This window comes from Micromys minutus, assembly GCF_963924665.1.
Source record: "Micromys minutus genome assembly, chromosome: 3".
NCBI lineage: Eukaryota > Metazoa > Chordata > Mammalia > Rodentia > Muridae > Micromys > Micromys minutus.
Genome location: NC_137972.1, coordinates 30,230,805 through 30,255,167, shown reverse-complemented (window position 1 = coordinate 30,255,167; position 24,363 = coordinate 30,230,805). Strand labels below are relative to the sequence as shown.

The window sequence follows — 24,363 nt, the reverse complement described above, 5'->3', positions numbered from 1 at the left end:
ATTTTTTTTAAAGATTTATTTATTACATATAAGTACACTGTAGCTATCTTCAGACACACCAGAAGAGGGCATCAGATCCCATTACACATGGTTGTGAGCAACCATGTGGTTGCTGGGATTTGAACTCAGGACCTCTGGAAGAGCAGTCAGTGCTCTTAACCACTGAGCCATCTCTCCAGCCCCACATAAAAATTTTTTAACCCTAAGTCTTCATTTCCCTCCATGTTCTCAATTTTACTTAAAAGTTTTCACTGTTTCTAGTAACTGAATGGCTTCTCCTATATTATATCACACAAATGGAAAACATGGCACAGAATCCTCTCAACCTTCGTTACTTATTTTACTGCAGCACACAAAGCTTTAGAATTTAGGGTAAAGCAAGATGCTGTGGGCAGGGCTGACAAGGCCCCAGAAACTCCTTAGCCACAACTAACCAGTGTGAGTTTCCCTTTTCACATCAAACAATTACTTGGGAAACAAGAACTTCTGGAAAAAGAACAGAAGGTTTCGGCTGTTATTGTGTGGCTAAAATCCTACTAAACTTGTAAAACAGGTGTTTCTCATTAGCATAGAAACACCTCTACTCTGCAGGAAGCATCAGGGAGGAAATTTAGTAAGCCACAGAGGGCTTTGGGACAGAGAGTTTGGCCACTCTGTTGGTATCTTGGAAGGCAGATCTCCCGGGCTGGGCTCAGAACACTGCCTTGTTAAAAACAAAAAACTTTCCCAAGCTATGTTTGTGTCGCACACTTGGGGAAGGCTGAGGCAGGAGGATCTGAGGCTAGGCTGGGCTACACGCAAGACTACTGTCATAAACAAGTATGAAAACACACTTAACCCTAGTTTTTCACCAGAGTTCAGGCATTTGTTGCTCAGCTTTATTCACACTCTTACTTCCTGTTTTTAGATTTATTGTCTGTATTTTCTGTGTTACTAATCAAATTTGAAGTCTGTACAACAAAGTGAAAGAATACTGCATCAGCGCCCTGACCTGACCATTCAATTACTAAGACCCTATCCCCATCACTTGCACTACCATTTTTACTGACAACCTCAGCTAGGTTCTGGTCTGAAACAGGTTGACCAGAAGAGCCCCAAAGAAATGTTGTGACATTCTTTTTGGAGGAGGAATGAGTTGGAAGAATTTAAGATTCAATCTAATCTACTTATTCATCACGAATACCAAAACTTCAAGCAGTTGGCTCCAGACAGTAACAGGATGGTAACTACCCTCTGAACCCTTTACTGCTTGGTCTGCCTCCAAGCACTAAAACTTACAAAGCTGTTTTCACCAGCACCTTCACTCCTTCCTCAATTTCACAAGTAAGGAAATAGGCCCAAGAACTCCTTAAGTTTCTTTCAACACTTTTATTAGTGAGGTTGGCAAGGATCTGACTCACCTTGCCATGCTTCAGGCTTTTACTTATGTTTTATCTGTAGTCTCTCTGTCTCCACCCCATTACTAACTAACTACTATCTATATGGCACAGGACTACTACTAATATTATGAGTCTTTTGTTTCCTTGTCTCAACTTTTTTTTTGGATTTAAAAAAAAAAAAAAAAAAGAATTACTTATCTACTTTATGTATGTGGGTACACTGTAGCTATCTTCAGACACACCAGAAGAGGGCATCGGATCCCATTACAGATGGTTGTGAGCCACCATGTGGTTGCTGGGGATTGAACTCAGAAGCTCTGAAAGAGCAGCCAATGCTTTTAACCACAGAGCCATCTCTCCAGCCCTCTTTTCCTTGTCTCAATTCAAATATGGGAAAAGAGAATTCAGAGAACAGCTCCACCTTCTTACAACCAACGGGAAAAAGAGGGGAAGGCAAACTGTGTCCACAAACTCCCTTTAAGAAGATCTAACCCCTGAAGCTGAGTACAAAAAAAAATTTTTTTTGACAGCTATGATAGGAATGGACTCTTGATTCTCTAAGCATGACTCTAGCAGGTCATTCCTTGCAATTCAGCCTGGACCAAAAACCTCACTTTAATAAGTTTTACTCAAAGGTCTTTCCTAAATCACATCAATTCAAAGGGACTCTAAACATGGTTTTGACTATTAGCAAAAAGAAAACCTAAACACTGAGCTTTTTTTTTTTTTTTAAAGGCATGGTTTCTCTGTGTAGTCCTGGCTATTCTGGAACTCACTCTGTAGACTAGGATGGCCTCAAACTCAGAGATTTGCCTGTCTCTGTCTCTTGAATGATACTTGTTTTTTAAAGCAGGCCAAAGTCATCCCTTGCTGGAAATAAAAATTGTTGTATTTATAATGCACTGGCCATGTCCAGATTCTGTGGAGTTAAATAACTCATAAATATCTACTGATCTTGGAAATAAGTGCTTTTGGTTTCTGGACTGGGCAACACAGAATCTTCTGGATGAAAGATAAACCAGGGATTCTTCTGGATTAAATTCCAGATGAAAAAGGAACTAGGCAAATGCCCAGGCTGGGAACTTCAATCTAAAGCATCACTCTTTTTTGGGTGTGGCTCAAAATTTGGAGCCACCTTGTGAGCCTGTGGGGCTTCTTTGGTTAGACAATAGGTCAGTAGAGCAAATGTCTGATAAGACTTGTGGAGCAGGTTCTGAGACACAAGAACTGACACATGTAGGCAGGCAACCTCGGGAACAGACTCCTGTATCATTTCTCAAATGCATATGGGACACACAGGTAGACTCTGACAGTTTGACTAGAATGGAGAGATATTGAGGTAGGGAATAAGACACGTGAGAATGTGAACATCTCTAGCCTACACTGGGGAAATCGATAATTTGGTATATGCCTATGACTTCATTGTGCTGAAGTATGAGAGGAGGCTAGGCAACAGTAAACTGCTCTGTATCTTTAGCACTTGCACAACTGAAGCAGGACAGATGAAAATTTCAGTCAGTCTGGTCTACCTAGGGAGACCTTGTCTCAAAAAGGAGAGCAGAACACATTATTAGTCCCTTAAGAATTTAAGCAGTTCATTTTCTTAATACAAAACTAAGAGGTATCCAAAGAATATTGGAAATGAGACCTACATGGGGATTCTGGCAAATTGCAGATCAGGCAATTTGAACATTCTGACTCACTTGGAAAAAGGACAGTTGTTTGTTGAACTCCTAGCATGGTAATATGTGTGCTTGTATATGTGTGGTATTGATGGTAACTGATGGCTCATGCATGCACTGAGGCCAGAAGAGACATGGTTTCACCATGTTACCCAGGAAATCACTTCACATGCGTTTAGCTACCAGTAACAACTGAGAGGACTAGGTTGTTTCCAGAATGGGTATATTGGTTAAGACTGGTGAAGGGTAGGTTCAGCTATAGCAAATGCACTGACAATATGAAGGATAGAAAGTTCTCCTGAAGAACTCCTGGCTGTGTTTGGTGCTGGAGTGAGCAGTGTGTAGACCGGGCAGGAGTGTTGATGAGAAATAGTTCAATTTGAAAAGCTTCTATTTTGAGATTACTATACTTTGGAACCAGCTTCTGAGAATATTGGTATTAATCCAAAGATATTCAATACCACACTGAGTCACAAGAGCAAAGTTAGAGAAAGAAGCAGTATCACATGCAGTAGAACATTGAGTAACTTGGCTGACCCAGTCATGCTAGGTGCTCCTAACCATGTTCTGTAACTTTTATTCTCCTAATGTAATTGGCATCTCTGAGGTTTACTGCCTCAGTCAGCTAATCTAGGCCTAGTCCTGGAATCTTTTAGCCACTGTAGAATCTAATGTAGGCTTTGAATGTTTTCAGCCTCTGAGACTTGATGCTGAATAAACTCACCCTTTCAAAGCTCTTTCTGATATTTATGTAAGTACACTGTCGCTGTCTTCAGACACACCAGAAGAGGGCATCAGATCCTGCTACAGATGGTTGTGAGCCACCAGGTGGTTGATGGGATTTGAATTCAGGACTTCTAGAAGAGCAGTCAGTGCTCTTAATGGCTGACCCATCTCTCCAGCCCCATAATTGAAAGCCTTATATAGGGGTTGGAGAGATGGCTCAGCACTTAAGAGCACTGGGTGCTCTTCCGAAGGACCAGAGTTCAATTCCCAGCACCCACATGGCACATCACAACTGTCTGTAACTCCAGTTCCAGGAGATCTGACTCCCTTACACACAAAACAGACAGACATGCAAGCAAAACACTAATGCACATAAAAAAAATAACTAAAAAAGAAGGTCTGGTGCAAAGCTTCTGAATTCCTTTCAAAGGGTTAAGGAGAACCCAGCCTTTGCTATCATGACTGCCCAGCCTGTCAGGCACAAGTATGTGGATGAGACAGAGGCACCAGAATATCTGATTATTGGCAGTTAAGCAAACTATCTCCAGTTCACTTAGGCGGAACACAGTGGAAGCATGGAAGCAAGTGGCACTGATGAGAACAGCTCTGGAAGGGGAAAATGGCTGCAGGGTTTCAAGGAGATTTCACTACCTACACTGTTGTATTAGCTTTTGGAGATTTCACAGATTCTATAATATACTCAAAATAGCAACTCGACTTTTTTCTTTCTTTTTAATTTATGTGAGTACACTGTCGCTGTCTTCAGACACACCAGAAGAGGGCATCAGATCCCATTACACATGGTTCTGAGCCACCACGTGGTTGCTGAACTCAGGACCTCTGGAAGAGCAATCAGTGCACTTAACTGCTGAGCCATTTCCTAAGTCCCCTGCAACTCAACTTTTAATAAACATACACTCTAACCTGGGAAAAGCCTGCTAGCACATCTAGAGCAGACATCAGCACTTCTCAAAATAACAGTTGTCATTCAATCACAGATACCAGGGTTGAGATTGAAAAACAACTGTGTTGTTTTAAAACAGTGGATTTGAAGTGAGATAAAGTCCTGGCTTTGCTATTAACCATCAACAAATTAAAACACACACACACACACACACACACACACACACACACACACACACTGACCTTGTGAAGTGGTACATGACTTTAATCCCTGCACTTGAGAGGCAGAGATAGGTAGACCTATGAGTTGGAGGCAGCCCAATATACAGAACGAATTTAAGGACAGCCAGAGCTATACAAAGAAACTTTGTTTTGAAAAGTCAGTTGTCACCTCACCAAACAAAAAACCTCACCATACTGGATCTCAATTTTGTTGACTGTAAAATGGGATAACACAGCCCACCTGCGAGTTGCTGGGAGGGTTAGTGAATGTGTATCACAGCAGTGCAGCACTACTACTGCTATTACTACGGCACCCTCCTCCTTTTCCAAGCTGGTAGGATAAAGCACAGAAACATGAAAGACAATGTAGTGGTCATGTCCAAGTTAATTATTCTTGGTCATATAGTTCACCTACTTTCTTCCTAGAAAATCCAAGCTTGCAACAAAGTAGAAATAAAAATATGGGCTCGGTTGTAGCTTAATGGTAGAGTACTTATCTAGTATGTGCAAGACCAAAGTGAGTGCAAAACAAATTAGAGAGGCTGCTGCAGGCAACTCACTAATAGTGTAGCATAGAGCAGGTAGGGAATGGAGAGAAACTATGTAAAGACAAGCTAGAACACAAACACACAAACAAAAAGCTATCAGCACTTCTGCTGACATGAAGAACCACATAAGCCCTGCTAGCCCACAGCACTCCTGGCTGGAATGCTTCTATTCTCAGCTATTATCACTCAGCTAGGATCACTCAGCTAGGTTATTTTGTCAAGTGCTACTAGAGACTGTCTCCAAAAATGCTTAAAATGTGCAAGAACACAAGTTGCTTTTCAATCTCAATCCTGGTATCTATGTGATTTTGGTGTCTAAAACAGGTTTTCACTCATGAGAAGAGTGTCACTTCTTTGAAACTGTTGAAAGACCAACAATGTTAGACATATGTATTTGCTGTATGGAGACATACAATGAAGGGCCAATCTTTTTACTATTGTTTGTAGGTAATTGTCAGTGTGAGTGTGAGTGTGTGTGTGTGTGTGTGTGTGTGTGTGTGTAAATATATAGATGGAGTCATATATTTTGGCTTTTTCAAATGGGGCCTTCAAAATTCTGATCTAAGGAAAGCTCATTGTGAGGCTGAGAGAGGAGGCAGAGACACAGCCAACAGGGTTTAGCTTTCTTTACTCTATTCCTTGAAACCTGGCTACTCCAGAGACCTCCAAAGTACAACAAAGGAAGATTGCTACTCTTGGACTTAATTTAATAAACAAGGGAAGGCAGACTTTTCCAGATGTGTTTCTCTGTTCTCCTTTTCTCACAGTGGTCAATATCTAATTTGAAAAAAGTAGTCTCTAAATGAATGTTAAGTCCTAGTGGGGTTTAATGACAGGAATATTAATTTAATCTTTTAAATAATGGACAGAAGTCCTCTGGAGGGTGGGGCCAGGGCTCAGCAGCAGCATCCACCTGACATAGCGGCACTATGTCAGCACTGGCCTGCAAGCTTCACACACTATTTCATTTCAGTGTGGCAGCAATTTTGTGCAGGGCCTTTGCTACTCTTATGATATATGCAGGAATATGTCTTATGATATATGACACAGATGTTAATCTGGTTTTCACAAACAGTAACAGAAGTAGTATTGGAATTTCGGTTTAATATGCTAAAAAAGGACCAAATGTCTTAATTTTAATCAGTCCACTTGAACACTATTTTCTCAGGATATATACATAAAACCACTGATGAAAATAGTAATATATATAATTTTTTCATTTTCTAAACTTACTCCCTCTTTACCCTCATGTCTTTTTCTTTATAAAAAAAAAACCCAAAAAAACACTGCATTTTATTTAGTGTGTACATGTGTGGGTGCATGTATGCAAAGGTGATAATGACAGCTTACAAGAGCTGAATTTAGGTCTTGGCAGCTAGTGCCTTTACTTCCTGGGCCACCTTGCCAGTAGTACTCCCACCTCCTTTTTGGTAGTCAGGTAAGCACTCTGCCACTACCTACTCTCTTTTAAAAATTTTTTATTTCTATTTTTTAAGATCAGGTCTCACGTGGTCCAGGCCATCCCCAAATTTTCTATGGATGAACTTAATCTGAAAAAAAAAAAAAAAAAAAAGGAGGCTGGGTTGTGATGGTGTATGCCTTTAGTCCCAGCATTTATGAAGCTGATCTCTGAGTTCAAGGTCAACCTGTTCTACAGAGTGAGTTCCAGGACAGTAAGGGCTACATAGAGAAATCGTTTCAAAAAACATCAGAAAAGAAAAACAAACAAATACACACACTTTTTATTTGTAGTTTTGTGTTTGTGTGTGTCTGCCACATGTTTGTTCATATCAATCAATGGGAGCCAAAAGAAGGCTAACACATGGATCTGGAGATACAGGTAGCTGTTAGTCACATGATGTGGGTACTGGGAATTGTATGTGGGTCCCCTGAAGAGCAGCAAGTGTTTTTGATCTTGCTTCCATCTGACAGGTGCTGAAATTACAGATGCACACTATGACTATTGATCTAGCACTCATGTTAGGGAAGCACTCTACCAACTTACCACAGACCCTACCTTTCAAAGTGTCAACGAGAATTGAAGATTAGCAAAAGGAGGCAGATTGGATTGCTGCTTAGCATTTTTTTACCATCTGAAACAAGATTGTTGTTGCTGTCTTTAGAGCTAAATGATAAACATGAACAATTTATTTCAGACATTGAGATTACCTCATAAAAGTAGTTTTTAAAACATCACTTTTACTCTTCAAGAGGTGAAAAAGGCTTCCTTTGTTCAAAAGTCCAATGTCTTAGTAAAATACTGGAGATTCCTTCTACTTAGGAACTGGGACAAGACCAAAACTCAAGTTTTCTAAGGTTTTATGTGCAGAGATGCAGCTCTCAGAGGATTGTTTGTTGATCTGCATGGTGAGGCTGCCAGTCTTTGGCCCACAAACTTGGCTCTAAATGATTACTCTGGGGAGAATATTCTTTCTTTCTTTTTTAAAAAAAGATTTATTTATTTATTTATTTTCTTTGAGTATACTGTCACTATCTTCAGACACTCCAGAAGAGAGCATCAGATCTCGTTACAGATGGTTGTGAGACATCATGTGGTTGCTGGAAACTGAACTCAGGACCTCTGGAAGAACAGTCAGTGCTCTTAAATGCTAAGCTATCTCTCTAGCCCCGAGGATATTATTTCTATACAAGGAAGGCAGGGCAAGGTTTTGGAGACTTGATAAGGGTTGTCTAACTGGAATCTATGATGCAATGTGAAAAACCAGAATCAGCATAGGAAGGAAAGTCAGGGGTAAGGCCCTGGGCTTCATTCCTAAACACCCACAATGAACTTTGGTATAGATTCTGACTGAAAAGCTCTGAGCTCTTTCAACACTTTCTAACTGCAGGACTTAATGTTATGTCTGTCTACTCTCATACGAATGGGCAAGTTCTTTATAAATGTCACAAACATATTAGTCTGGATTCATTTTTAATCTAATTTTTCTAAACTAACTGCTCACAATGTATGTTTAAAGCCAAATACATAAAAGGTTCACTACATTCTGGCTGGGTTGTATTTTTGCTATTTACAAAGATGCTCTAAATCCAATCCAGTACAGTGAAGGCTTCAACTGACTATGCTTCATGATTTCAGTGAAATGAAGAAATATCTCAGAAAGCCTGAGCTTCGTGTTAAAGTCATAAAATGAGATAAAAGACTGAGAAGTTAAGAAATGTTGTATTTGTGTGTGACCTTAGGAGTTGTTTAACTGCTGTGCTGATTGATGAACAACTCCTGTGGCTGTTACAGACAGATCTGAACATTTTCAACACAGACATCTTTTAAATCCACTTTTTCATATTCAAAGAGAAGGGAACAAATATTTTAGGCTTGACATTTTGCATAACTTACCTATACCGCTCTTCCTGTAAGGTCTGCATTATTAAGGAGTAGTCCCTCTGGTAATGTTCCTTGAGGGTCTCGAAGGATTCCTCCAGTCTGGTCTGGGTTTCCCGGATCTCCTGGATCTCATGCAGTAGTGCATCAAACCCTGAGCTCTGCATGTCTAGAGTGTTTGTTTTGGAGCTGGATGCTCCTACAGCAATGCCCCCAGTGGTGCTGTTGGCTCCTACTGAGCCTGAAGTGGCACTAGAACAGTCTTCCTCACTACCGTATTTTGGACTTGACTGAAAGTTTGAAATCACCCCTAAAGCCTTTCCCCCATCATCCACTTGTCCTTCCTCTAATGAGTCTTTCAGGTTAGGGATATTGTCTGCACTACCAAATTTGTTCCGAATCAGTGAGGCAATCTCTCTGGGTTTGGAGACGACAGCCCCTGCTGCTGAATGGGTAGCCTGAGAGAAGCTGGAAAATCCACCTTTGACACTGTCCACTACACCTTCACTGAAGCCAGTCACCTTTGCACCCACATCCTTCAGACCCTGGTGCATGTCCCTGAAGACATCTTTGGGCTGCCGGGGGATCCCATTCTGTTCTACCTCACGGAGCTTTCGGTGGTAATGCTCAAGCTTCTTTTGCAGTTGGAGAATGGTCTGAGCAGATTTCTGGTTTTTCTTCTCAAACACCTGTTTGATTCGAGCAGCCTGCTGCTTGTCTGCACTGTTGGCAAGCTTCAAGTATTCAGCAACGTTGTCGTCTCGGGCTGTCTGTGCAATCTTGATCTGTTCTGTAAGTTTTAGGATCTTCTGCTGCAGGTGTGCAATGGCAGCTTTTGTGCGCTGAGGATCTGGTATTCCATCCACTGACTCTGTGTGGATGCTGCCATCGGTGCTGGAGGCCACGGCACTCGAAGTCTGAGCGAGGCTGCTTACTTCCAAACGCTCGATCTAACATTTTAAAAGCAAGAGGTGGATATTAGAAGCAGCCTAGAATCAATGTGCTAAAATGTGCTGAAAAAGTCTATGCTGAACTCTCAGCACAGATGGGTAACTAGCACAACCCCGTGTCCTGTAAAAGCACTGCTGCCCTGCTGGCTAGTCTTTATGTAGTGTTTCTTTAAATAACAAAGCTCCCTTTGTTGGTTGAGAGCATGAATTAATTCTCATTCTTATGCATACTTCTGCCCAGAAACAAATCTATGTAATACAGCTTGTCAGTTTTTCAATGTAATACTATTAAACCCATTCTGGTGCTCAGACACTGTCATCCTGAGACATACTTACAAATTGGTCTCCTGAAAATGCTGGCAAGAATAGATATGCTGATACAGAGATATAAGCATCCAATTGTTATCACAGTGTTTGTTTGCATAAGTCACACCCAGAATAATGAGGTCATTCTCTATTCTTGGGCCATTTTGCAGCAGCAGAAGGCAGGCAGAGGATATGCTGCTGAATGCTACTAAATTAAAATAACTATGCTGTACCCAGAAAGACATGGGGTTAAACAGGGAAAGTGAGAGGTAAGTGATTAAACAAATCAGAAGCTAAGGTCAGATCTCTGGGCCCAAATTTTGTGTTTTATTCAATAAAAAGTTTGCCTTAGGAAAGGAACTACAAAGCACACACACTATTCTTTCATAGGAATAAGTGTCATTACAAGGAATAGAAGAAAGGACAACTATTCAGACTTAAAAGCTTAAACTCTTAAATAACAAAGCAGGTAGCTGAAACTGGAGGGTACCCCTGTATGTGGCTTATGCTGGTCATTTAGAGCAGGATCCAAGGAAGAGTTTATTAACTGCTCTGTAGAGTAGTAGCAGAAATAAGTAGTACTATAAAACAGTTATCTTAGGTCAATAAAAAATACCGGTTCAAGGGTCAAGTTGCAACTTGGCCATTTGTAGACTAAAGTCAGACTCTTCTTGGTTCTATTCCATACTCTATCTTATGACAATGTACCAGTAAGAACTGTACAGAGGCCAACCCTACAAGTTCATTATCTTACATACACAGGAAATGCCAATAGTTAACCTGTTGTCTCAAAGTATCCTCTCTCACCTTAGTTATATGGAGCCTTATTTTATCATCTGGGCAGGATTTATGCTGACCTCAGAGCTTTCATAAATACACACACACACACACACACACACACACACACACACACACACACACACACACAGTTCAATCATATTGGCTAGGGGTAAACTTCAATAATGAAGTACTTGCCTAGTACATGAAGCTCTGGGTATGATGCCCAATACTGGGGGGAGAGGAGATGACATAAAAACCCCAACAGTATTCTTTTCTTCCTATTTTAATGAAACTAAATGTTGGGCCTAGGAAAGCAGATTAGTGGAAGAGCCCTGCCTTCCATCCCCAGCACAGCAAGAGACAGAAACCCTTGACAGTACAGTGCCTTTCACATTACTTCCCCGATCCTGAGTCTCCTTTGAGGAGCACAGTGGCTAGAGAGTGCAGAAGGGAGAGGCAGCCAGAATCTCAGATGGACAAGGTGTCAAGAACTACAGTAAGAGTTCTGAAAACACCTTGCTCTATAGGAACTGAACCCAGGTCTACAGCTAGTGCTCTAACTGTTGAGCCATCTGTCTGAAGCAGACTATGGAGGAATGCTGGTTTGTTTTTTGTTTGTTTTATTTTGTTTTTTTAAAGAATGATTTATTTACTTTATGCATAGAAGGGAGTATACTGTCATTCTCTTCAGACACACCAGAAGAGGGCATCAGATCTCATTACAGATGGTTGTGAGCCACCATGTGGTTGCTGGGAATTGAACTCAGGACCTCTGGAAGAGCAGTCAGTGCTCTAAACCACCGAGCCATCTCTCCAGCCTGAGGTTTAGCATCTTATAACTAAAGTGCATAATACAATTCTGCTTATCTATGTCCAATAATTAAGCTCAAAATCTGCCACAGAATATATGGAACAGAGATATGAAGAATTTTCAACCAAGCTTTCTCTGTGTTTAAGTTTATGAATCTGTAAAATCAAACTAGCCATACCAGGAACTAGGGAGATAACTAGCCAAATCTGAGAACCTGACTTCTAGTCCTGGAATCCACATGGTAGAGAGAACTGATCCCATTGTCCTAACACACACACACACACACACACACACACACACACACACACACACACACGTAACAACAACAACAACAACAACAACAACAACAACAACATCGATCATATTGGTAAAAACACTGTTGGAAAAGGTTGGAGAGATGGCTCAACAGTTAAGGGCACTAGCTGTACATCTTAGTTCAGTTCCTAGCATTTATATAATGTAATACAGCTGTCATTACAAGAGCACTGGACATGCATGTGGTACACAAACACAAAGGTAAAACACTCATACACATAAAATAAAAACTGTTAGAGACAAGAATCAAGGTTCAAAAGAATTAAAAAGAAATTTAAAAAGAAATAATTTTATTATACAAATGTTTATAAATGATCACATTTGGTTAGAATTCTTTTTCTCTATAAAATAATTAAATAAAACAGATTCTCTTTAATTCCTGTCCTTCCTAGGGCCAGTGTGTCTTCCCATGAAGAGTTCCCACATAGACTGCAATATTCAGTAACGTCCCCTAATTTGGAAATATACCAATTTTAAAAGGGGAGAAATTCAGAAATGGAGCACGAACCAAGTTCTAAAGAGGAAGTCTATACTCTAAGCACAAATACCTGGCTATAAGAAATAAATCTATCAATCAAAAAACAGTTCCTTTGCCACTGGAGATAGGTGACATACAGAACTGGACCCCTAACTCATTCCAGGCAAATGTGAAAAGCAAAGTTTTCAAAGATACTAAAAAATACTCCTATCAAAGGGGATCAGAAGATGAAATCCTGTGTCAATCACTCAACCACTGAGCCACATAACCAGCCCAAGACTTTTTCCTTTTTTTCTCTCCCTTTCTCTAAAGTATTTTGACAGTAGTACCCTCAAGCTAACCTCAAACTTATATTCTTTCTGCCTCAACTTCCCAAGTAGTGGGATTGTCCCAGAATCTCTTGAGAAGTGTAAATATGAAAGAAGAAGATGAACTGCCATACTCTTGGTACCTGAAGCACAGACTGGACCATAAGCTGCTCAATGGTAAGGAGAGGAAACGCCTATAAGATAAATCAGTCAGGAGGCTGTTTTAAGGATGAGGTGAGTCATGAGTGTGAAGATGCTGTAGCAGTTCCTGGCAGAGCGGGCTTTGGGCTCTGGCCATTACTGAAATAGTATGTGAGTCGTTCTTATTAAAGATCTCATCATTAATAGATTCCTGATTATATTCACTTCTAAGCAAGCTACACAGAATCTAGATCAAAGGTAAAATTCTGTAGTGAAGGTCACACTTTGAAAGTTGGCCTCGTGGGTTAGCCCATGGTCAAATAACTTTCTAATCCTCACAATAAGCTCAAAACACCTTATTACCAATTTATAAACAATGTCAGGAAAGCATCTCCCCCAGCCAGCTGTCAGCAGGCAGGAAGAGGCAGCAGATAACCACTTGCTGTATTTTTCTTTGCTGCTTTGAGTTGACATTGGAAATAGGATCGTTTGCAGCGGCTACAGGTCACACTGCTCTCTGTATTTGTTTCTATTAAGAAAGCAGACTAAAATTACCAACTGGCAGGAGTTAACTTACCAGAAATAACTAAAAGAAAATGTGAAAATATTCATGAGAAACAGAGGGAAGTCATTTAAAGCATAGTACCTGACAAAGCATTTAACTGTTTATAGTTTTCATTTGCAAATATGTTAAAGATTGCTTTTTAAAGTGAATTTATGTACCATTAGAAGCTGGAAGCCAGTCTGGGCTACATAGCAAGACTTTGTGGAAACCCTAGGCAGCACAGATAAGACAGACAGCGAGACAGACAGACAGCCAGACAGCCACACACACACACACACACACACACACACACACACACACACACACACACACACGCACGCAAAAGATGGAGACAGGAGGACACAAATAGCACTCAGAACATGGCACAAAGAACAATGGTTTGAGTTCATTATAATCCTTTCGAATTCACTAGCTGTGGCTCTGGGCTGCCCATGTGAGCTTACATTTTTCACTCACAGTTTTTCTTTTCCTAAGACTTCTGGGAAAAAAATGTTGAATATATTAAATTGGGAACTGGGTACATATAGCAAGTACTGACAGTACTACTTGGTTCAAGAGAGGTCTTGGGACTTGAGCCCAACAAGAGTACACACCAGGAGTATTAGATTATGCCTGAAACATACAGTATGAAATAAAAATGACAGATGAACGTTGCTTTAGACTTAACTCCTAGACTAGATCCCAACAGTACTACGTTAAAAATGTCACACCTTTCATTTCTCACTCTATTATGCAGACCTGATTGGCTTGGAACTCATGGAGATCCACATGCCTCTGCCTAATAAGTGCTGTGCCATTGTGATGGTTTGAATATGCTTAGCTCATGGGAAGTGGCACTAATAGGAGGTGTGGCCTTGTTGGGGGGAAGTGCATCATTGTGGGGGTAGGCTTTGAGGTCCTATGCTCAAACTCTGCTCAGGGCAGCCGTGACTCTCCTTCTGGCTGCTCCAGAAGACTGCCTCCTTCTGGTTTCCTTGATCAAGATATAGAACTCTTGGCTCTTCTAGCACCAAGTCTGTCTGCACACTACCATGCTTCCCACCATTGTAAGCCAGTCTCAATTAAATGTTTTCTTTCCTAAGAATTGCCTTAGTCATGGTGTCTCTTCACAGTGATGGAAACAGTTATCATGCTTGGCAAATGTTATAATTTTTACAGTAAAGGTTCAATCGATAAACTAAATCCAGGTTATTATCTTTCATCATGATTATGTTACAGTCAAATTCCCAACAAGAAAGTAACCAGGGGCTGGGGAGGGAGGGATTACTGTACACAGGGCCTAAGAGCTCTTGTTATACAAGCATAAAAAGCTGAGCTTAGACTCCAACACCCATGTAAAAAGTGGTTGCATGAACACCTTTAACCCCAGCACTGGTAGAGGCAGAGACAGGAGGAGTGGTGTGTGTGTGTGTGTGTGTGTGTGTGTGTGAGAGAGAGAGAGAGAGGGGGGGCAGGGTTGAACAGCTCCAGGTTCAGTGAAAAAGTCCCTTCTTATGGAAATAAAGCACAGAGTGAAAGGATACTTAATAACCTGCTCTGGTCTCTGCATGAGCCCACACCTCTACATGTATGTGCACACTCATTCCAAACATATACAGACTCTCTCTCTCTCTCTCTCTCTCTCTCTCTCTCTCTCTCTCTCTCTCTCTCTCTCTCTCTCACACACACACACACACACACAAAATAAAAAAGTAATCTCTAAGCACTCAGTGTAACCAGCTATTTTTTTATTTTATTTTATTTTTTTACTGTTTTATGTTCTTGATCCTTGCAAGAAAATAACTGTGAAAGGGCCTAGTCAATCTGGGTAGGGCAATACATATCTACAGTCTCCGTACTCAGGAGGCTGAGGTAGGAGGACTGTCGCAAGTTCAAGGATAGCTTGGTCTACATGCCAGTTCTAGACCAGCTAGGGCTACATGGTAAGAATGTACTTCAGCACTACCCTTCCTCCCCAATTAATTTTTTTTTGTTTTTGTTTTCTTTAGCTTTTTCTGTCTTAAAAGATATAACTTTTCAAGAAAATGTGTATATGTGTGGGTATGCATATGTGTAAATGAGTGCAGCTGCTTGTGGAGTCCAAAAGGGGGTGTCAGATCCTCTGGAGCTAGAGTTACAAGTGATTGTTGAGTTGCCTGATATAGATGCTGGGAACTACACTGAGGTCTTATGTTTGCTTTAATGCTCTAAGTTTAATTTTTAAAAATTCTTTTAAAAATTTTACTTATTTATTTCATGTATGTGAGTACACTGTTGCTATCGTCAGACACACCAGAAGAGGGCATCAGATCCCATCTACATATGGTTGTGAGCTACCATGTAGTTGCTGGGAATTAAACTCAGGACCTCTGGAAGAGCAGTCAGTGCTCTTAACCACTGAGCCATCTCTCCAGCCCTCTAAGTTTAATTTTTAAATTACATTTATTTACTTATTTTGTTTTTTGTTTGTGTGTGTGTTTGTTTTAAGACAAGGTCACCTCTGTGCAGCCCTGACTGTCCTGTATGTAGATCAGGCTGGCCTCAAAGCCAGAAGTTGTTTGCCTCTGTCTCCTGAGTGCTGTGATTAAAGGCACCACCAGAGCCTGCCTTACTACTTCTTATTCAGGTTCTGCCTAGTCATCTGTCAGTCTGTCTGTCTGTCTGAGAATGTGGATATGTGTGAATCATGTGTGGAGATCAGAGAACAGCTTGTGGGAGTTGATTCTTTTCTTTTACATGTGGATTTTGGGGCTTAAAATCAAATCGGAAGGCTTAGCAACAAACACCTTTACCTGCAGAGTCACCTTGCTAGCCCCCTTTTCTGTGTTTATAAGCTAATCTTCCTGTGCTTGATTTATTGGAATGCTTATTCTACAGAATGAGCTGTTTCCTGGTTCAAGAAAAGCCAGACTGGAGAGATGGCTCAGTGGTTAAGTGCTCTGACTGTTCTTTTAGAGGTCCTGAGTTCAAATCCTAGCAACTACATGGTGGTTCACAACCATCTGTAATGAGATCTGATGCCTTCTGGTGTGTCTGAAAACAGCTACAGTGTACTTGTAATATAATAGACAAATCTTAAAAAAAAAAAAGAAAGAAAGAAAAGTCAACTGAGATGAATACATCAAGTACTAGGTCTCTACCTATGGAAAACAACAGAAGCAAGAAGGAAACTTTTTTCTACTACCTTACCTGGCCAGCAGGTCACCTCCCATCCTAGCCTCATTTCACTATCCTCAATGCAAAGTTCTGGTTTACAGGTATTTGTGGAAATCTCATAAAACTACACATTAAACAACACAGGTCATGTCCTCAGAAAGGAAGAAAAAGATAAAACAGATGGAAGTGGGGAAGTCTTTGCAATTCATTTGACACACACAGCTTTGTTAAAAGCACATCTTTTCTGAAAATAGCTGTTTTCCAGGGTAAGCTTTTATAGGACAGATTGTGCCGCTGCCTGTCAGAGCTGATGCTGAACACCTGAAGACCAAGTTTCACAGTTCTGCCTACACTTTATGTTGTTTTGAAGATCTTAGAAACGCTAACTACCTTGATTACACCTCTTCTTTTGCAACATAATGGCCGTATATGCTTATTTTTTCCCCCAAACAATACCTGTAACAGCAAAGTACAAACTGATTTCCTCAAACAGGAACATAAAGGATATAATCTAATTTCTTTGTACAGGAGCTAATTTGGGACCTTGCACATGCTAAGTAAGTGATCGACCACTGAACCAGCTGCAGTCCTTTTTATAGATTTTCAGGTGGGGTCTCACCAAGTTTTACAAGAATTTCTGAGATTTAAAATGAAGTTATTTGTCCTTTTTAACTGGTAAGAAATCACTAACATTGAGGCACCAGAAGATCATAGGCAAGGCATACTGATATCAATTAAGATGAAAAGAAATTTTAATTATTTAGATGTATGAAAAAGCAAACTGAATGCTTGTGCTTGTGAAGGAATCTGAAATAAAGTTCTATTTTGTTTCTGCCTTTCTACAGTTAGTGTGTGGCTGCATGTAAGGGTGGAGGATCCGTATTGATTGACAGAGTGAGGGACACAGATACTATTCTCCTTAGATGACAGCCACAGGAATTCTTCCTGTACTGCAGTGTTGTTGATTATTCACATTTCCATTCCCTCTGTGCCAACCCTCTCTCTTGAGCCAGAACTTCTACTTTTTGCCTAGGCTGCCTTGAACTTTTGGTGATTCTTTTACCTATGCATACCAGTGTTGAGATTATAGTGAAATGCCACACCCATCTGGCTCTGTTTTTGTGATTTAGTTTTGTTTTTGGGAGTTGGGTGAGGTGGGCAAGGTCTCACTCTGTAACCCAGGTAGCCATTTCCTCCAACTGAAACCTGCTTTTAGGAAGAAAGTTCTTTGTAACACTTGGGAAACTAAGGAAAATTTGAAGGGCCAAAAAAACTTGAAAAGTTATCATATTTAATACATTTTCTCAAGATTAAAGTTATTGAAGCAGTAATAATCACTGGGGAGAGTGAGGGAACTCTCCAGGGGACTGCCTATAAAATAGGCAGGTGCTCCAGGGATATTGCTTTTGTTAACTGTCAGCCTGTGGCCTTTCAGTGACACAGCTGCCTTTATGTGACCTACACTTTTCTAAGTAGGTTCACCAAAGTGATCATGGCTCAGTTTCTTTGGTCTGCTGTTGGTATTATACCTAGGGTGAACAGATACTTATTCACACTTCTCCAGGAAAAGTCCCCAAACAGTGGCAGAAGCCTCACAAATTCTGGGGACAGAAGTAAGTATAAACCACTAGGTCTATCAAGTTACTTTATCTTAAATGCCAAGAACAACCTCAACAAAAGATACTGCACAAATTCTGGAATTCCTCTAAATGATGGGAAAAGGAAAAGAGGAAGCTCAGGAACAAGACCAGCTAACATGGATGCTGTCTCATCCTGCCTTGGCCACTCATTTTACAAATGGCAAATAATAGCAAGACCTCAACTTTTCTTACAAATTACAAATAAAGTAAAAGAAAATGATAGAGGGAAAATTCAGAGATTTTTTTTTTAAGTCTTAAAAGACATTTTATATTTTGAGCTATTTCTGCTAGGATGTGTGATCGTCTTGATAGGGTTATTGAATCAGAAGGGGATAGGAGCAGAAGCACTTCACAGTGCTGTGATAAGACACTGAAGATGTGGGTTGTACACACACACACACACACACACACACACACACACATCTATCTTTCACAGTTCAACTGATTTTATACTTATTGTTTGTTTCTTTATGTAAAAACCACTCAATAAAGGCTCAATATCTGCTCTCCAAAAATAGATGATCTAACCAATGGAACCTAAACACCACTGGAAGCAAAATCCAATTAGACAACATGGTAGATTTGGCCAACAGGTTCCCTGAAGGCACCAGGTGCGGCAATGCAAGGCTATACCCCCAGCACTTGGGAAGCTGAAGGAAGTGGACTGAGCTTAAAGAGACTATGTCAAAAACTTGAACACAGCAAGAAAGGAAACAGAGAAAGCTTCTTGGAAGTGACAATGAAATAAGTCTCAAAAGAAGTTTCTGACAAAAGGAATAAGGAAAGACTTTTCAAGCTGGCAGCTCAGAATAAGGAATGGCACAAAAGTGAACTTTAGAATAACAGAGTAAAACCTGAGGCTGTGACAGCATGGTGCAAGGAAAGGCTATGGCAAGAGACAAGCTGTGATCCACAGGTCTAAACTACTGTCCTACCTTGTATCCCAAGTTCATCACTGAAGGTTTCACAATAGCAACAGTCTATTTCACAATAGCAACAGTCTAATCTTTTGAATGAAAACTTAGAATATAGCACAACCCTATCTGAACTCTCGTCAAAGCCTTCTTCCTGATATCCTTAACTCAGGAACAGTAACTACTGTCCTCAAGCTACACAAGCGCCCCCCCAAAGTGTACCACAGCCCAGTAACCCCTTTGACGTCATCTGCTTTCTCACCACACCCAACCCAACACCAAGTCTCATCAACTTCACACCAGATTTTCATCAGAGTGCATAATGCTCTGTAATCATTCCTGTTGCCACCGTCTCAGGACACACTCTCAATGTCTCTCTTTTGGGCAGTAGGTCCTAAAGGATCTACTTGTATTGACTAGATTCTTTGTGGAGTTGAAGGGGGTGGAAAGGAAGGAAAGGAAAAACCCAACTTCAACTTCAAGGGAACACTTAGATTCCCTTAGCAGGCTTCCAAGTTTTTTTTTGTTTTTTTTTTTTTTCTTCAAAACAGGGTTTCTCTGTGTAGCTCTGGTTGTCTTGGAACCCTCTTTGTAGACCAGATTGGCCTTATCCTCCAGAGTGCTGGGACTAAAGGCATGCACCACCCCTGCCAGGCTTATCCCTCCAGTTTTCAAAATAAAGAATAAGAGTTTGGGGCTGGGGTTTAGCTAGGTGGTATAGTACTTGCCTAAGCATGCACGAAGCTCCAGCACCCAAACCAACAACCCTCAAACAATCCCCAGACCCTCCAAACCCCAAGAATCTGAATGTGGCCTCTGCAGTCTCATGTTCTTAGGCTGTGCATCTAGACCTCACCACCTTTCCAAGCCCCAATGTATATTCTCTCACTTTTTACCTTCATTACATGAGCTTTCTCCACACTGTGTTCACCCTGTTTGCTTTTACTCTGGCATGTGTGCACAAAACTTACTGCCTGCCAGTCCTTTCTGTAAGCTCTACTGAGTGATTTGCTGGGTATCTACCAATGAATGAAATATCTCTGCCTTCTTAAGACTCACAGTTGAATGGCAAGAGACAGAAACACAGAAACCAGTAACCCAACTATGTCAACTGTGGAAACCACCATGAAGAAAAGAACAGGGTGCTTTGAGGAAAGAGGTAACAGAAAAAGAAAAACTTCCTACTTCACATGAAAAGTTCAGAGGCTCCTATAATGAGACATTCAAACTGAGCCCTCAAAGATAGAATAGGAAGTCCTTACTTTAACCAGGCAAGAAGTGAGAGAAAACACTATTTCTGAAGGTTTCATGTGCCAAGAGAACAGACGGGAATTTCATCACAGAGAAACGCAAATAGAGTTTAAAAATGCAGCAATTCAAAATGAGAAAAAGGGTGTATCTATTCGCTGCTGTGAAACCTAGGACCAAGATAACAAAAAGGCTTGAGGGAAGAGCCCAAGAAAAGTAAACAGGCAGTCCCTATTTCCCAACCTAGAGGGTGTATAGATGGCTGTGTTCAAGGCTTACATAACCAATGAGTCAGCAGAAAGGCAGGTGTCAATGGACAGCTTCTGTGCCCACTCTAAGCTGCTAGGAAACTTGGCTGTGCCTGCTGGTGAGAGAAGGGGTCCAAGGACAAGATCTGAGCTTGGTCAATGAATAGGTCACAGAGCTCCCAACAACACATGGCCAAGTTATAGTGAAGAAAAAGAAACCTTTATCCTTAGAAAATATAATAGTACCCAGCTCAAAATGGGACTTAGAGCCAGGTAATTCTGGCAGAACTTCATGGACCTAGTAATCTCTTTTCCTTTCCTTCTATCTATCTATCTATCTATCTATCTATCTATCTATCTATCTATCTATCTATCTATCATTCATTCATTTCTGGCTGTCCTGGAACTCTTTAGAAAGATACATTTCTTTAACTTAAAATAAAGCTAAAAATAAATAAATAAATTAAATAAATTCAATTTATTTAAAATTTAGCTTTTTTGGTTTTAATTAAATTTAAAATTAATTTAGTTAAAATAAAATAAAATTCAAATTCAAAATCAAGACGCTTAAATCTGCTAAAATCAAAACCTACATTTTAAAGAGTCCATTTAAAATGTCCATTATTTTGTTTTAGAGATGAAAAATACTTAAGGATTGTTTTGTCTCTTTTTCTGTGGTGCTGGACTAGATGAGCCCCAGGTTTTGTGTTCTAGGGCTATTTTCTATACCTGTCTATTTTCTAATAAAGGACACTGTGTCTTAACAGTAACAGAAAAAGGCTCCATCACAGAATTGGGTCTGGCAAAGAAAAATGTTCAAAAGCAAACATAAAAGGAAATTCAATTATAATAGAGGGCAAAGAGATGAAGCTCAAACCACTGTTGGATACTGAACAGCACCGACAGTGAGCCAGACACAGACTTCCACCAACACACGGTGTGAAAATAGACTGCTCATCCTGCCTTCCTTCATATCTACACACATGTTCTCAGCGTACTATACTGTTCCAGGGGCAACAACCCAGTAACAAGATGAAAGCTTTTTTTCCTTCTCTACTGCAGGCTTTAGAAAAATCCTAAAAAAAAATGTAAGGTAATTACAACTATCCAAAGACATTAAAAAGAAAAAAGACCTAATTGTGAGTGAGCACCCCACACTCTAGGAACAGTTTCTGACTGCTCACAGGTATCTGAGAAAACCTGATGAATATATCTGAAGGTCACAGCTTGAATAAGCAGCAAAACATTTTTTTCTGGCTCTTTTGCTCAACCTTTTCCACCAAAAATGATTTTGCAGAATAAATGTTACTAAGGTGCAATTCTATGTAGCTGATACAGAAAAATAAAAAAAACACAAGAAAACCCCTCATCATAATATACATTATCTTACCAAAACCCGTCAGGCAGTCTGATGAATTTGCTTGTCACAAAGCCCATCCTTCATTTGTGAACACCAGAAAAAGCTTAGATTGTGAAAACAAATCACAATCTCTTGGCTGTAAGATTTCTCCATTTTTTTTTCCGGCTTCCAATTGTAGAGGAGCCATAGCAGACTCTGCCACTCTTGCACACTGTAAATGAGGGCAGCTAGCACTGGGGACCCATCTTCTACCAAAGGGCTGGGCACAATGAAGCTTCTGGACGATCCTTGGGCTTCTCGCCTTCAATCTTAGAGCAGTGGCTTGCACACAACAGGCAGGCAGAGCTTCATCACATCAACATCCTGCATAGCGGATGCTCTGCAGAGCAGTGGCCACTTCCGTCTATGGACAGTTCAGTTCTGCATCAACTCAGTAGCCTTACATCTGGGTGTCTGGGAGGACTGTGCTGAATAAACAGAAAGCTTCAGCCTAAAAAGCTGGCTGTGTGTGTGTGTGTGTGTGTGTGTGTGTGTGTGTGCATGCGCTTTCGCTCATGTGCGTGTGCACCCTGCCAGTGCGCATGCACGCACCCAATTATGCAGTTTGCTAGTGCTGTTAAATGCAAATGAACAGTTTGTGAGAGCAAAGATCACAGAGAGTATCTGCCTCTCTGCTCCAGCTGTGAGCATCTTTTATAAAAGACAAAAGCTTCCAACTGGTTGGATTTAAAGCTACAGGACATTATTTTCACATTCACATTTGTTTCCTCATTTAAATTAAGTATATGATTGAGGAGAGCTGACTAAGTAAAAACAATTCTCAGTAAAATAATACTTGGAGGTAGCTTAGTCCAATAAATACAAGGGAAGGTTTCCATCAAGGACCAGGAGACAGTTCCACTTTCCCAATGTTTCTTTTCTATTTTACATCCTCTGTTTAGAAAACTATGTAAGTGACAATTGAGTAGGAGTAAAAACAGTAAGCAAGAAATAGGCAAACAGGAATAAAACCTTAAAATTTGACACTACCATAGAAGAAACCACTTCTTTTTAGAAAACACTGTAATTCTGAGATCCAGTAATGAATGCAAAAACCATGCCAATAGCTTAGGCGGGGAGGGAGGGGTTGGTCTGCTTAGGCACCTATTGCTCCACTGCACCATCTTTTTAGTTGTTTTTTGAGGAAGGATATGACTACTCGGGCCAGGTTGGATTCAAGATTCTCCTGCTTTGCTTTATTAGTCTCAAATAAATCAAACCACTGATTTCTGTGTTGTCCTATATCACTTTCCTCATTCCCTAAGAAAGGGTTTCTTACTGAACCTCAAGCTTGCCTTTCACTTCCCTTCCTTTTTAAAAGCAGGCTAGCTGGCCAGCAAGTCCCAGAAATTCATTTGTCTCTGCCCAAAAGCTCACAGGTTTTATAGACAACTGCAGCCATTTCTGACTTTTTATGTGTGTGCTAATACCTTAGCTCAGGCCCTCAGGCTTCTGCAGCAAGCACTCTTTACCCACTTAGCTATCTCCTCCAGTCCACCACTGTGATCTCTATTCCTTTAGTTTGTTTTATAAATGCAGGTATTTTCTGTTACTCAAAACCAGTAGCTGTTGTGATTTTTAAAAAAATTTTCTTTCCCCCCCTCTTCTTCCTCCTCCTCCTCCTTCACTATCATCATCATCATCAACATCATCATCATCATCATCATCATCATCTTTATTATTTTGGATTTTTGAGACAGAGTTTCTCTAACAGCCCTGACTGTCCTGGAACTCACTTTGTAGAGCTGCTTGCTGGCCTTGAAATAACAAAGGCTGCCTGCTTCTGCCATCTGAGTGCTGGAATTAAGGGTGTGAACCACTATGTTTGGTTATGTTTTAATTTTAATTTTGAGAATAAACACTCTTCTTTCTTCTCTTAAGTAATATCACATATTCATATACTAAATAAACTTACAGTAATCTCCTAAATAGTTACTTAACCATTCAATTATGTTCAACCTAATATAACATCTATTATTAAATTTTTTCCTCATAATTATACAGCTGGATACTATGGACCATGTCCTCTCCTTTGGTAGGTACTGTACTGAATTTATAAGGTTAATATTACAATTCTATAATTTGCAGCAAAACTGTTCCCAGTGATTGGTATTTTAATGCTCCTTCCCTTCTGGGACACATGAGCAAGACACCATTTCCCTTGTAATCCTGTGATCATTTGTGACTAAAGGATTGTGAAAGAAAGGCAGTGAGTATGTCATCTGGTCAAAGCATTTCTAAGAGGCTTGCTTCTTGGTCTCTCATTTTCTTATATGACCACAGAAGCACATAAGACAACGTGCCCTGGGTGTATGAGCCTCTACC

General features: G+C 40.4%; 1 protein-coding gene across 3 annotated transcripts in view; it reads right to left on the bottom strand.

The window, feature by feature from the left end:
• The window catches only part of TMCC1 (transmembrane and coiled-coil domain family 1), a 180,599-nt gene that overhangs the window by 16,010 nt on the left and 140,226 nt on the right, over window positions 1-24,363 (bottom strand). For all 3 annotated transcript variants that reach the window (XM_080913656.1, XM_080913658.1, XM_080913657.1), the window contains one exon: window positions 8,816-9,750. In XM_080913656.1, coding sequence (XP_080769782.1) covers window positions 8,816-9,750 — 935 coding nt within the window. The remainder of the gene's footprint in view (window positions 1-8,815; window positions 9,751-24,363) is intronic.